At 42.1% G+C, this 15,695-nt stretch overlaps 1 protein-coding gene across 20 annotated transcripts in view; it reads left to right on the top strand.

The window, feature by feature from the left end:
- Nucleotides 1–15,695, top strand: part of ADGRL3 (adhesion G protein-coupled receptor L3) — a 1,214,649-nt gene that overhangs the window by 511,637 nt on the left and 687,317 nt on the right. For all 20 annotated transcript variants that reach the window (XM_069740657.1, XM_069740660.1, XM_069740665.1 and 17 more), the window contains one exon: nt 11,452–12,252. In XM_069740657.1, the coding sequence (XP_069596758.1) occupies nt 11,452–12,252 (801 nt within the window). The remainder of the gene's footprint in view (nt 1–11,451; nt 12,253–15,695) is intronic.

Genomic DNA, 15,695 nt, shown 5'->3' on the forward strand with positions numbered 1-15,695 from the left:
CCCCTCACTCCTCTCATTTTCACCTCACTCCTCTTTTCCCCTCACTAGTGCACAGCATCTTCCTGTTATGAGCACAGCGGTGTAATCCATGAGGCTCCTCCCTTTCCCTTGATGTCATGCTTCACAAGAGCAACTCCATTCTAAGCACTACGAAGCTAGATGTGGCCTGTGCCTGCCGCGCACTGATACTCTGAAGGCGGCGGCCCTGATTGTAGCCCGCACTGGCTGGGATGTTGCAGCCGGTGAGTGTTGCAGGGTGAATGTGTCTCCGCTAACAAAGTGGGCTGTGTGGATGGGACTTTGCGTGTGGAATGAGTGTGGCTATGTGAAGTGGGCGGGACTGGGTTGGCTGGGCATGGCTTGATACATACATACTTCACCAACACATACATGTTCTCAGCTTTATATGTATAGATTATATATTCTGGAGAAGAACAGACTTCAAGGGATGGAGAGGATTAATGTAAAACAATTTAATTTAATGTACTGTACAGGTATATTCAATCATTTCCTCAGGAGGAGCCAAAATGATCACAGCAACATACAGGAGCAGAAGAAATTATTATGCTTCACAGACTGCCCAGGTTTCAGTTGAGGGCACAGCTGAAGTTGGGATATAGCCTTGACCTAATGGGATGGTACATCTCGCTCAATATGAGATTGCCCCTTAGGTGGTTGGGAGGTAGAATTTAGGAAAAGGGTGAAAATATGTCAACATATAGTACAGTATTATGCAGATTCACCTTTAGCCACACTTGCCAACTTTTTGAGGCATATCTGTTTAACTTTTCAGTCAGCGTAGCTATATGACTGCTTGTTTGTTATGTAATAAGTTCTATTTTTAATATTATTTTGGGGTACATAATGTGTTGAAAAACTTTCATTATTTGGTTTTACTACTTTTTTACATCTGAGGAGTTGACAGTTTAATTGGTACCACTTTGGGGTACATGTGATTTTTTTTTTATTGCTTATTTTCTCACTTTATTATAACTTGTAAGGAATAAATTAAATTTTTCTTTCGAATTTTCAAATTTTTACTTTAGTTTCTGTTGCAGATTTGAGCTTCAATGACCTTGATCAGTCATATAATAGACAAGTGTATTCAAATTGTCAGCATAATGCTACCAGGCATTTTGTTGGACTCAGCCTCTGGCAGAGTATAATAGAAGGGCTTTGATGTCAACAATAGGGTTCATAGTTGGACCCCCTATGACCTTGACAATGCATTGAAACCACTGCTGTCAGATCCCCTGGTGGGTTGATGGGCTGACAGAAGGAGCCCCCTTGCATGATCAGTACTCACACAATCAGCATGGCATATACAGTATATTCATCATGGAGCATTTTTTTAAGTGCTAATGAGGTATATATCAGCAGATTAGGGGTTAACACCTACACCACAAATTACCCCATGTCTAGTAGTAGCTTTGTAGATCTGATTTTCTCACACATCTCAGCCATAAACCTTATAAATTATCAGGGTAAATGAACCTACAGTGTGACTTTACAAGCCACAGCATATAATTGTATGCTCATAATTATACGAGATTGCAAATATTTGTAATTTCCACTTAGTGGTAACTTACAAGGGAAGAAAGGAATCTAATCCATCTCCTTTCCCTGTATGGATTTAGATGACTTAATGAGAGGTAATATAACATGCCCGTTTGTTAATGTTATCATTTCTACCTGTCAGGGGGACATTTGCTGGTATGGGGTGCTCTCTTACATAGTATGGGTAGAACTGTCTATGTTGTACTAAGTAGTTCTCTCACGCAGGGATTACAAAAGCAATGCAGACACACACGCAACATGTGTGATGGTTGCAGAAACTCTAGAACAGAAGTATATGGCTAATATATAGTAATAATGACCTAACAATGGTGACGCTTTGTGTGTGCTTGCAATAGTGCGATAGCAAACACTTCAGCAGCTCCCCTGCTGTTCTTTCACAATGGAGCACAGCACAGATCCCCACTACAAGGTGACAAGTCCCTCTCATGGTAACCTCTCTTGGCAGCAATTCCCTGCAGTAGATCCTGCCTGGCCACTTGTACCCTATTGTGGCCTACTCTCCTTATTATAGACTCACAGTTTCTCACACATAGACCACTGTGTCTGGATGTTTCTGGTGTGGTGATTCCTCTCAGGTTTCTGCACTCGTGCAGCAGTCATCAACCTCAATAAGTCTCTATGTTCCTCATTGTTGTGGCAAATCTTTGCTCTTGTGGCAGCTTATCCTTGAGCTGTTTATGGATATGCTCTTCACTCACTGTTAAAAGCCTTTATAGAGCCCACAGTTTCTTTGTTCTGGTGGTTCTCCTATACAAGTGGGCTAATCTCTTTCACCTGGGGCAGAGCACATCAATTGCAGTGCAAGTTGGAGCTTCTTGCCTGCTCGCTTTGTTCATAATTAGTCCTTAGAGAGGTGGCACTTAAATTCACAAGTTTTGCTCACTCATTACTTGCTAGATTTTTTCTTACAAATGTATTCTACTGAGCCTCCTCCCATCTTGCTTCTGCAATTTTACACAGCAAGTTCAGTGTGGTAATTGTTAAAATGACAAATGTTTGTAAAAACAAGCAAATTACCACTTACTAAAAATCATCTCTGTTCTAGGCAAGGAGTGCAGGGCTTGCAAGGTCTTTGATATAGACCTTGCAAGCGCTGTTTTGATGATGACTGGATCTGGCCAGGTTTAGTGCCCTTGTGGTACTCTGCAATCAACCTCTGCTTGTAGCATTTACTGTAAAAGACAATGATTATAGGCATAATAAATTCTGTGCCATAAAGGATCAATGGTGTTATGACTATTAAAAAAGCACACGCGTTTAACATACAAATCAGGAGCAACAATTACCTGAACCCAAGTCCATATTCAGACTAGGAAAGTCTCTAATCTGACCCTGATTTGTCCCTGCCTGACCGCAGAGGTTGGTACCCTGAATATTCGCAATGGCGCCCTGACCTAACAAAAAACTTACCCTGCACCATCTCTATAAACAGTGTGCAATACTAAAACTATAAAAAAATAATGACTATAACGTGAAATACACAAAACTCTGAGGAAATGGCATTGGCCTATAAATGTTGTCACACAGGAAAGTGGAAGACGACCTACTCAACAAACGGAAAATGTGGAAAATCTCCCAGACCCCAGAGTAAAAGAAAGGTAAGGGTCCTGGGGATGAAGACACACAACCAAACCATAGGAATAGCAATAGAGATTAAAGTGAACCTGTCAGCAGGATTTTGCTCAGTAAACTACACACAGTGTCAGGTCGGCACCATTAAACTGATTAAAATGATATCTTGGTTGATGAAATCCTTGGTTGTTTAATCTTTATTTGTAGTTTTATCGTGCCTGGGGGCGGCCTGTGCGGGGGTCTTTATGTGGTGTTCTGCTTACATATGCTTTTTTGTGGGCTTATGACATGTCACTGATCCCTCAGTGACCTTCCCCCTATTTTACATACTGAATATACTATTGTTTGATTAAAAAAAAAAACATTCACCATCCCGGCGCCGGGAGCGGTCTGTGCTGTGCTGTAGCATTATATGATGTATAATATCGCTTTCCAATAGATGCTACTTCGCAGGCTCTGCCGCCGGCGCCATTTTACTAGAGAAAAGATGTGTCGGTGGCTGCGCCTGTGCAGTAGCATCTGTCACGTTCCGATAGACGCTACTGTACAGGCACCATCTTGATGAAGCTTAATTTTTTTTCTTTAGCAAAATGGCACCGGCAGCTGGACCTGCGCAGCAGCATCTATTGTAATGTAATAGATGTTACTGCGCAGGCGCGGCCGCCGGCGCCATTTTGATTAACATATTTTTTCCCAACAAAACAAAATGCCTAAATAAAATGAATGTATGCATATTATACATCGTACCATGCTACAGCGTAGGCACCACCACTGGCGCCTGCATGATGAATGTTGTTGTTTTTTTTTCAAACAATAGTATATTCAGTATGTAAAATAGGGGGCAGGTCATTAAGGGATCAATGACCTGTCATAAGCCCTTAAGGATGAATATCTAAGCCAAAGCATGAGAATCTCATTAACTGAAAACTGAAAATAAAGATTAAACAACAACCACAAGACGGATTTCATCAACCAAGGTATCATTTTAATCAGCATAACGGCACCTGCCTGACACTGTGTGTAGGTTACTGAGCAGTGAGAGTAATCCTGCTGATAGGGATTAAATTATCTAGTTAAAGTAAACCTAACTGAGGCACTTGAAGTATAGCCAGCAAGGATGCAGGTGCAGGGTAAGTATAAAAAGTCCCTCCAAGAAGTGATAAGACAGAACCAAATTCGAAAGCAGTAGACACCTGAATAGAAGCAAACCAACTAAAAGAAAGAAAAGACAAAAGAATCATCAGCATTTGGGCAGAAGCCAAATTGGCTGCAGCTCAGCAGAAAGGGAACTCGACCACACAGCAGCTGATCACTGGATCAAGTCCTGAAATTGGTGCATGACACAAGGATCCAGGAGATCCAGAACGTGATTTATTTGCCTATATGTTTCAAAGCGACAGCACTTTTTCTTCAGGTCAAACCACAGATCCTGAAAAAAAAAAGTATGATATATAAATATAATTGTTCTGGAAAAGGGTATAAAGAGCAGACAAGTATTTTCTTTATTTTCCCACTAGTATATGCAAAAAAAAATAAAAAGAGTATAAAGGTAACAAATAAATTAGCCTTCAAATATAACAAACTAGATGGTGGCCCGATTCTAACGCATCGGGTATTCTAGAATATGTATGTACAGTATGTACGTCGCGCTTAGCACAGCCACGTAGTATATAACACAGCCACGTAGTATATAACACAGACAGCCACGTAGTATATACCACAGCCACGTAGTATATAGCACAGCCACGTAGTATATAGCAGCCACATAGTATATAGCAGCCACATAGTATATAGCAGCCACATAGTATATAGCAGCCACATACTATATAGCACAGCCCACGTAACACAGACAGCCACGTAGTATATAGCACAGCCACGTAGTATATAGCATCCACATAGTATATGGCAGCCATGTAGTATATAGCACAGCCCACGTAATATATAGCACAGCCCACGCAGTATATAACACAGGCCATGTAGTATATAACATAGCCCACGCAGTATATAACACTGCCACATAGTATGTAGCAGCCAGGCAGTATATAACACAGCCCACGTAATATATAGCACAGCCCACGTAGTATATAACATGCATCGGGTATTCTAGAATATGTATGTATGTACGTTGCGCTTAGCACAGCCACGTAGTATATAGCACAGCTACGTAGTATATAACACCGCCACATAGTATATAGCACAGCCGCATAGTATATAGCACAGCCACGTAGTATATAGCACAGCCACGCAGTATATAGCAGCCACATAGTATATAGCACAGCCCACGTAACACAGACAGCCACGTATATAGCACAGCCACGTAGTATATAGCATCCACATAGTATATAGCAGCCACATAGTATATAGCACAGCCCACGTAATATGTAGCACAGCCCACGCAGTATATAACACAGGCCACGTAGTATATAGCAGCCAGGCAGTATATAACACAGCGTGTATGAGAGCAGCACCTCCACACAGCTGTGTTACCTTAAATCCACATTTCAATGCTGACAAATGCTGCGGTGCTATGATGAACCCTTTTGAACACAGGTCGGGTGCAGTTTCCAGCAGAAATTCTATCATGTAATGTCCAAAGCAGCAAAGAAAAGAAAAATGGAACACACTCACTGGCCTGTAGCTTCTAATCCTTTATTTCACAACATGGACAGACTTAGCAGGGAGGGGTGTGGAGGATGACGGAGTATATAACACAGCCCACGTAATATATAGCACAGCCCATGTAGTATATAACATGCACCGGGTATTCTAGAATATGTATGTATGTCGTGCTTAGCACAGCCACATAGTATATAGCACAGCCACGTAGTATATAACACAGCCATGTAGTATATAGCACAGGCACGTAGAATATAGCACAGCCACATAGTATATAGCACAGCCACGCAGTATATAGGAGAGACATAGTATATAGCAGCCACATAGTATATAGCAGCCACATAGTACCACATAGTATATCGCACAGGCCACGTAACACAGACAGCCACATAGTATATAGCACAGCCACATAGTATATAGCAGCCACATAGTATATAGCAGCCACGTAGTATATAACACAGCCCACACAGTATGTAACACTGCCCACGTAGTATATAGCAGCCAGGCAGTATATAACACAGCCCACTTAATATATAGCACAGCCCACGCAGTATATAGCACAGCCCATGTAGTATATAACACAGCCCACGTAGTATATAACACAGGCCACGCAGTATATAACACAGCCCATGCAGTATATAACACAGCCCAAGCAGTATAAAACACAGCCTACGCAGTATATAACACAGCCCACGCAGTATATAACACAGCCCAAGCAGTATATAACACAGCCCAGGTAGTATATAGCAGTGTGGGCACCATATCCCTGTTAAAAAAAAAAGAATTAAAATAAAAAATAGTTATATACTCACCCTCCGTCGTCCAACGAAGCTGTCCCGACACGCGCGATGCGGCCACCAGCTTCCGTTCCCAGTGATGCATTGCGAAATTACCCAGATGACTAAGGCCTCTTTCACACTTCCGTTGTTTGGCCTCCGTCGCAATGCGTCGTTCTGTGTAAAAAACACATCCTGCAAAGTTGCCCGCAGGATACGTTTTTTTGCCCATAGACTTGTATTGCCAACGGATCGCAACGTATGGCCATACGTCGCGTCCGTCATGCACTGGATGCGTGGTGTTTTGGAGGACCGTCGTATCGAAAAAATGTTTAAGGGAATGTTTTTTCTTACATTGGCTCCTGCATTTCCTACCTTGCATGCGCGGACGGAACTCCACCCCTCCTCCCCGGGACTTTACAATGGGCAGCGGATGCGTTGAAAAACTGCATCTGCTGCCCACGTTGTGCCGAATTTTCACAACGCCCATCGGTACGTCGCATCGACGCATTGTGACGGCCCCGTACCAACGAAAGTGTGAAAGAAGCCTTAGGCCTCTTTCACACTTCCGTCTTTCAGCTTCCGTCACAATCCATCGATTTTTGAGAATGCAGGATCCTGAAAAAAAATTTGTGGGATCCTGCATTTTCCCATAGACTTGTATTAGCGATGGATTGTGACGGATGGCCATCCGTTTCATCCGTCTTTCACTGGATCCTGCATAAAAAAACGGTCCGTCGGGCAGAGAAAACGTTCAAAGGAAAGTTTTTTCTGCACGTCGGAAAATCGGTCAGCGACGGGCGCTGCCCGTCACTGGCTACAATAGTAGCCTATGGGCGCAGGATGCGTCGCTGTCTGTGAAAAGCAGGAATCCAGCGACGGGTCCCGCCTTTTCAAAGAGAGCATGCGTGGAAGAATTTCCTGTCAGGGAAATTCTCACTCGCTCTCTCTCTCTTTTTACTATTGATGATGCCTATGCAGCATCAATAGTAACAAGATAGAATGTTAAAAATAATTTAAAAAAAATAAAAAATCGCAATATTCTCAACTACCGGGGTTCCCGAGCAGTGCCACCGATGTTCCCGCTGCCGGGAACATCGGTGACGCTGCGCGGGAACGCCGGTTGGTGAGAATATTGCGATTTTTTAATTCTTTTTAACCTGGTTTGTGTTGTGTATGCATTTTCGCAGCGGAAAACCGCTGTGAAGACGCATACACAGCAGGTGCACATAGGCTCGACGAGTCCATCAGAAAGACGGGCCCAGTGCACACGTTTTCCACAATCTACACAGGATCCGTAATTTCAATGTCTTGACAGATCCTGTGCAGATTTGGAAGACTGAAGTGTGAAAGAAGCCTTAGCGGTCTCGCAAGACCGCTAAGTCATCTGGGTAATTTCGCAATGCATCTCTGGGAACGGAACCTGGCGGCAGCATCGCGCGCATCGCTGGACGTCGGAAGGTGAGAATAGCACAATTTTTTATTTTTTTTAATTATTTTTAACATTATATCTTTTTACTATTGATGCTGCATAGGCAGCATCGATAGTGAAAAGTTGGTCCGGGATGGGGCGACACACTGCCACTGACTGGGTGGGGGGAGTAGGGAGGGGGCACTGATAGGAGGAGAGTAGGGAGGGGCCAATTTGTGGCCGGACTAAGCCTGTCGCTGATCAGCGATGCGGGATTTCCATTACAGACAGAAAGACTGACAAACAGACGGAAGTACCCCTTAGACCAGTGTTTCTCACCTCCAGTTCTCAAGACCCATCAACAGGTCAACTTTTCAAGATATCTTTAGTATTGCACCGGTGATAATTTCATCACCTGCTCAAGCATTAATTCCATCACCCATGCAATACTAAGGAAATCTTGAAAACATGACCTGTTGGTGGGTTTTGAGGACTGGAGTTGTGAAACACTGCCTTAGACGATTGTATAGATAGCAAAGATCTATTTTAATATTCGCATGAGAAAAACGTACCGCTTTTTAAACAATAGGTATGAAAAATGCAGCAATGTCTGATGTTGAATTGGTAGATAATAGTAGTTTTTAAGGACATCTTATGGAAGGACAAGCTGGGTGTGCAGAGAGTTGTGGAGCGGTCTGGGTTCTTGAGGAATTATCAATTACTATGGTCTTCTTCAGTGCTGTGATTTCCCTTGCATGGAGCAATCTAAAAGTTATGGTTCTCACAATTTTTTGAAGAGTAGTATAATATACTTGGAATTGCCATAATTTTACTAAATTGGAGCGTAAAGCTGCCAGGTTATATTCACCACACAGTAAAAATGTAACCTTAGGAACAATAGCAGATTTTTTTTTTCATCCACATAAAATGTTTTCCCAGATTATCAGTATATTTTACAGTAAATTGAATAGCGTAAATCCAAATTACAAGTCATCCTACAAAAAAGTTATGACTCTTAAAGATGGAAAAAAAAGTTGAAACTGTAAAAATGAAAATTCTTGATGTCCATGTAAGAATGAAAATTGTCCAATTGTCCATTGTGCATTCATCCAACCTTATTGACATTCAATAGAAATTCCCAGAAAACAGAATGCAAACTTTGGTAATAGTTCATCATCCCTATAATCCAAAGTCAATTTACAGATAAACCCTTTGAAGACACAGATATTTTTTTTTTCCTTCCCTTGTTACAACAGCCATAATTTTTTTCACTTTTCTGTCGATATAACCATATGTGGATTTGATTTTTGTAGGAAAAGTTTCAATTTTGAACAAAACCATTCATTGTAGCATACAAAACATAAATCTGCCGTTACTTTTTGGGTTTTGTTATTACGGCGTTCATTGTATGGTAAAAGTGACAAAGCACTTGGGTTCTTCGGGTCAGTATGATTATGGTGATGATAAACTCCTAAAGTTTTTCATTTATAAATATATTTTCATGGTTAAAAAAAAATCAAAACCTTGTAAAAAAAAAATGTGTTTTTTTTCTGTCGCCATTTGCTGAGAGAACCATGGTTGCATGCTAAACTGTAATTTTTATTATTACCATTTGTGGTACATGTAATATTTTCGATGATTTAATTGTATTTTTTTAGCGAAGTGCGGTGACTTACAAACAGCAATGCTGGAATTTTTGGCATTTAAAGTACAGTTTAAATAATTAACATTTTGATTGGTGATTTTGGACATAAATATTTATTTCCACTTTTTTTCAATCCCCATAGGGGTCCTGATCCTGTAGTGTATAATGTAATTGCTATTAACCTATGAAGCCCTGACTGAGCTTCATAGGAGGACTAAAATGCAGCCAGGGAAGCTTTCACCAGACTCCTGGCTGCCATTGTAAGGCTAGTTTCACGCTAGCGTTTTTCTGATCTGCGGAGGGCTGCGGACTTCCTCCGTGAAGCCCCGCCCTCAGCCGCACCTCTGCCTACTTCTGCATGCGGCCCGCATGCGGCCTGCGTACCTATCTTTAACATTAGGTACGCAGGTCATGCGGTTGTATGCGGATGCTTCTGCATGCGTCGTTTTGATGATGCGGAGAAAAAAAAATTGCTACAAGCTGCGTCCTACGCTGGTCGCCGCATCGTCGCATGGAGGCCACATGCAGAAGTAGGCGGAGCTAGCGGCAGATGTGTGGCCGAGGGAGGGGCTTCACGGAGGAAGTCCGCAGCCCTCCGCAGATCAGAAAAACGCTAGTGTGAAACTAGCCTAACACAGCCGACATCTGCCGCATATGGAGCTGGCTCAACTCCATTCACCCCGCAGTGCCCTGTGATGAAAATGTACATCATAGCTTGTTAAGGGGTTAAACAAGTCATAAATAAATCGCCATCACTTCTTACAAGTCTTTGGTAAATACAGATGTATTTTTTTCATCTCTAGTACCAAAAATTGGAAATGTACCCAAAATTGCACTTTCTTTTGCTTGCAAAAAATGAGCCCTCACACAGCACCTTCTGCTGAAAAATATAAAATAGTTGTAGGGCCAAAAAAAAAAAAGCCAAACTTTTTTTCTATGTCTTTCTGCACAAAAGCAGTAAAACTTTAAAGAAAATTATATATTTTTTTATTATCATTATCATATTGATAAGCAGATTAGAACAATTTTGCAAAGGGTGAATTGTTTTAAAAACAATAAAAACTGTAATAAAAAGTATTCAAAAAGTCATATGTGCCACAAAATGGCACCATTAAAACTACTGCTCATCACACCAAAAAAACAAGACGTCACACAGCTCCTTTGACAGAAAGATGTAAACTATATGGCTCTGTGAATATGAACGCAAATGATTATTTTATTGTACAAAAGTAATAAAACTATATCAATTTGGTATTGCTGTAATCATCAGGATTACTGCATACATCACTGCTGCAGACAGTCACTGAGCTCATTGCTTATACTGAGCTCAGTGACTGTCTGCAGCAGTAACATGCAGTGTAGTTGTGATGTCACCACTGTCACCTATGAACAATGACCAGAGGAGATCCAGAGAGGCGGGATGGGTGAGTTATTTTATACATTTACACCTTCGCGCAAACAAAATGTTATATTGCAAAACACCCTGAACTCTTGTGGCATGAGAAAAAATTAAAAACCTAAAAAAAAAGAAGACTAAATTGCTGTTTTTTTCCTTCTCATAAAGAGTTAATTGAAGTTAGTTAATAAGATATTTGTACTCGAAAATGGTGCCACTGACATATTAAACTCATCCTACAAAAAACAAGCCCTCTTGTGATTATAGCAATGAAAAAAAGGGTCCTGGAGTGTAACTATGGGAGAACAAAAAAAAGAAAATAGCCTTCTACCTATTGTTAAATGGCTGCTATAGATTCTTTTTCATTCATTTGCTTTGTTTCTACCTTTATTCAGGACAGTTTTTATTTACTACACTGTTGCTGACTGCTAATAAGAAAATATTTGTCTCCTTGCAGTGTTTCTTTGCCCTGGGATGCTAAAGGGAGTTTATCAGAGTGAACACTTATTTGAATCTGATCACCAATCAGGAGCATGGTGTAAAGATCCTTTGCAGGCATCTGATAAGATATATTACATGCCATGGACTCCCTATAGAACTGACACCCTAACAGAGTACTCTTCTAAGGATGACTTCATTGCTGGACGACCAACTACGACTTACAAGCTTCCTCATAGGGTAGATGGTACAGGCTTTGTTGTCTATGATGGAGCTCTCTTTTTTAATAAGGAACGTACCAGGAATATTGTCAAGTTTGACCTCAGGACAAGAATTAAAAGCGGAGAGGCTATTATCGCAAGTGCCAATTATCATGATACGTCTCCTTATAGATGGGGTGGTAAATCGGATATTGATCTTGCAGTTGATGAAAATGGACTCTGGGTCATTTATGCAACAGAACAAAATAATGGGAGAATAGTGATTAGTCAACTTAATCCTTATACCCTACGAATCGAAGGAACCTGGGATACTGCATACGATAAGCGCTCTGCATCCAATGCCTTCATGATTTGTGGGATATTGTATGTGGTAAAGTCTGTTTATGAAGATGATGATAATGAAGCCACTGGGAATAAAATCGATTACGTATATAACACAGACCAGGTCAGCGATGATTATGTTGATATACCATTCCCAAACTCATATCAGTACATTGCTGCTGTGGATTACAATCCTCGGGACAATTTACTTTATGTATGGAACAATTATCATGTAGTGAAGTATTCTCTGGATTTCGGAATTTTGGACAGCAAATCAGGTATGTCTGCCATACATTTGACTACAGCATTGTTATATTAGCTTGCAATAGCATATTAGAGTATATATATATATATATATATATATATATATATATATATATATATGTAACATATATATATATATTTCTCAACGTGTGTATATTTGGACGATACACAAGTGTTCTTGCCGAGCCAGGTGAGATAACATTTTTGTTGGCTAATTTCTGCGCGACTTTTAGGGTGTACATTTTAAGAATTAAATTTATTGTATTTCTTTCAGCAGCTTTCTTATCAATGAAATTGATGACATATTGTCAGGATTCGCCAACAATTTCTAATAATTTGGACTCCTGAGAGAATTTTTTCTTACAATTTTCCGCTGCACATTGGCCTCCTGCTGTGTGGGGAACTGCAATAATTCCCCATTTATGTAGTCTTTGCTTTTTGAGATGGTAAAAATAATTTCCTCTGTAAAATGTGGGATGTTGAGGGAAGAAACCCTGTAATAATTGGGTGCTAATACTATTTTTGGTTAGTAGCAGTTGGATGTACCATTATGTGTTCAGAAATGTTAGATATACTTGTAAAGAGATGCAAATTGACAAAAAGGGTAAAGGATCATGGCACGTGCTTAAAGGCTATTCAAGTTTGGTTCTCTGTCAGACACTTATTACATGTGATTTGAGCATTTCTGTTGCTTGAGGCAAAAACTAAAATGTCTTCCCTCCTCCCCCCCCCAAAAAAAAAAATTGCATTCAATGTAAAAATTTAAAATTGCTCTTTTCCAGCTTAAATGTAACATTTATATGGGCTGTCTGCGTAATTATATAGCATCAATGAATGAGCATATGAGTCGCCCACAGTGGGTTACTCAGTACTGGGTCCGGTCGCAAGGGGAATGTCACAGTGGCTGCGACCCGGCCCGTGGCCCTGGGCCTCATCGTTAAAGGGGAAAATGTTCAAAGTTTGTCGAGATGCCACCTGTGGAGTTCGGTCAGTAGTAGGACCGACGCTGCATTGAAGGGGTCCCCTGGGGGATGGTGCGGCAGCACAGATGTTACACTTCCCACAGATGAAGCGGGGTCCCCAGGGGTCCTATGGTGTAAGGCGTGGATGGTATGTGTCGGTGAATAAATAGAGGAGACAAGTTGTAAGTCTTTACCTGGTTTACTGTAGATGGTAAGCCACAGTCCAGGGCACCGGTAACAGGTACATTAGGATTCCAGGCAGTCCAGAGACAAGTGGAATCCCCTTCACAGGTCAGGTAGGGGGCCTTCCACTCTGCGCTTGCTGTATCTGAGGTCACTGCTGCCACTAAGTGTTCCCAGCAAAGTCCTAGTTGTTTCAGTTCTTTCCCCTGTCCTGGGACAGGTACCTGTATGGTAGGCAGCTTGAGCCGTGCTTAGTGAGGTCCTTTCACGGAGACTCCAGGCTCCAAGGTGCTGCTGTAACACAGGTGCAAATGGGCAATGTCCATGTAATCCTATGCCCTCCAGTTCTGCTCTGTATCTTAGTACTCCACAAAAGCCTCGGGCTCCCGGTACCCGGATTCTGTGCACTGACTCCCTGGAGGCCTGCTCCTGGCCTCCTGGAGTTCTGTATCTCCACTGTGCTCCCTTCCTGTCTGTCCTCGCTCACAGACTGTCTGTACAGACTGAACTGGCTCCTCCTCCAAACCAGGATCTTTATTCAGTGAAGCTGCCCTAAAACAGGGTTTTGAGCTCCCCCTCCTGGCCTGGAAGGTGTTGTGTGTGATAACCTGCCAAAGGGAATCTTACTTGTCTCCAGGCATAGCACTACCCTCCCCGAGAGGAAAGCAGCACTACTGTGGTACCCGAACTCCTGGGATGCCACACATATATAAATAGATGCCATATAAATATATACAACAGTGAAAATAGCACATATGTCTATTTATCTATACATATACACAGGGCCGTATTTGGCCTTTATGCTGCCCTAGGCACTTTTCGTGGTCGCGCCCGTTACTGACGTCACACACTGAGTCTGTGCACACGACATCTATATAAGGCAGATCTACTCTGTAAAACGCTTTAAAAAGCGCTAATTAATCACTAAAAGAATGAACGTCTGCACTTGCTGTGCACAGGTTCAGTCTTTTGAGAGTTTTTTTTAACACCTTCAGCTTTTCAAATTCATCAAGAGATTAAAATAGGTGACCTAACCATTGCTCCAGTGAGGAGAGGCCTAGTGATATAGAGACATGCTGCCTGCTCATTCACCCCTCCTCTGTAATGAAGGCGTTCAAAGGGAAGCAAAGAGTAGACAGGTAGCAGGCGTCAGAGCGAGCATGCAGCCACATTGTGTGCAGCCACACTGACACTTGGAGCACGCTGCTGCACTCATCCAGTGTCGCTGGTTTCACACTTGCGTTTTTTTTCAAATCAGGCAAAATCAGGTTTTTCAGCCAAATCCTGATCCTTTCAGGATCCAGTTTTTGCACATTAACTTTAATGGTGTCAGGTAGAATCCAGTTACTTCAGGTTGCTCCCTGACACCATTAAAGTGAATGGACAAAAAAATGCATCCTGAAAGGATCAGGATTTGGCTGAAAAACCTGATTTTGCCTGACTTTAAAAAAAACGCAAGTGTGAAACCAGCTTCAGTGAGCAAGCGCAGACTTGCAAGCTGATTTTAGACAGCACTCACTTTTACTAACAGAGTGCTGACAAAAAAAAAGCTTTAGTACACAAATACAAGAGTGCTATGAAACACCCTCATCTGCATATTAAATAAAGTAGATTTAACTTAATAGCACCAATAAAAACTATTCTGTAGGAATATGCCCCCTAATCCCCATTCTAAAGTGTCAGCCTCCCCCAAATCCCCAGACTGCATAGCACCAGACTCCCCTGTTCACCAGTATATAGCAGCACCAGCCTCCCCTGTTCACCAATATATAGCAGCACCAGCCTTCCCTGTTCACCAGTATATAGCAGCACCAGCCTCCCCTGTTCACCAATATATAGCAACACCAGCCTCCCCTGTTCACCAGTATATAGCAGCTCCAGTCTCCCCTGTTCACCAGTATATAGCAGCTCCAGTCTCCCCTGTTCACCAGTGTATAGCAGCACCAGCCTCCCCTGTCACCAGTATACAGCAGCACCAGCCTCCAATGTTCACCAGTATATAGCAGCACCAGCCTCCCCTGTTCACCAGTATATAGCAGCTCCAGTCTCCCCTGTTCACCAGTATACAGCATCTCCAGTCTCCCCTGTTCACCAGTATACAGCAGCACCAGCCCCCCCGTTCACCAGTATATAGCAGCACCAGCCTCCCCTGTTCACCAGTATATAGCAGCTCTAGTCTCCCCTGTTCACCAGTATATAGCAGCTCCAGTCTCCCCTGTTCACCAGTATATAGCAGCACCAGCCTCCCCTGTCACAAGTATACAGCAGCAGCAGCCTCCCCTGTTTACCAGTATGTAGCAGCACCATCCTCT

This window comes from Ranitomeya imitator, chromosome 1 (genome assembly GCF_032444005.1).
Source record: "Ranitomeya imitator isolate aRanImi1 chromosome 1, aRanImi1.pri, whole genome shotgun sequence".
NCBI lineage: Eukaryota > Metazoa > Chordata > Amphibia > Anura > Dendrobatidae > Ranitomeya > Ranitomeya imitator.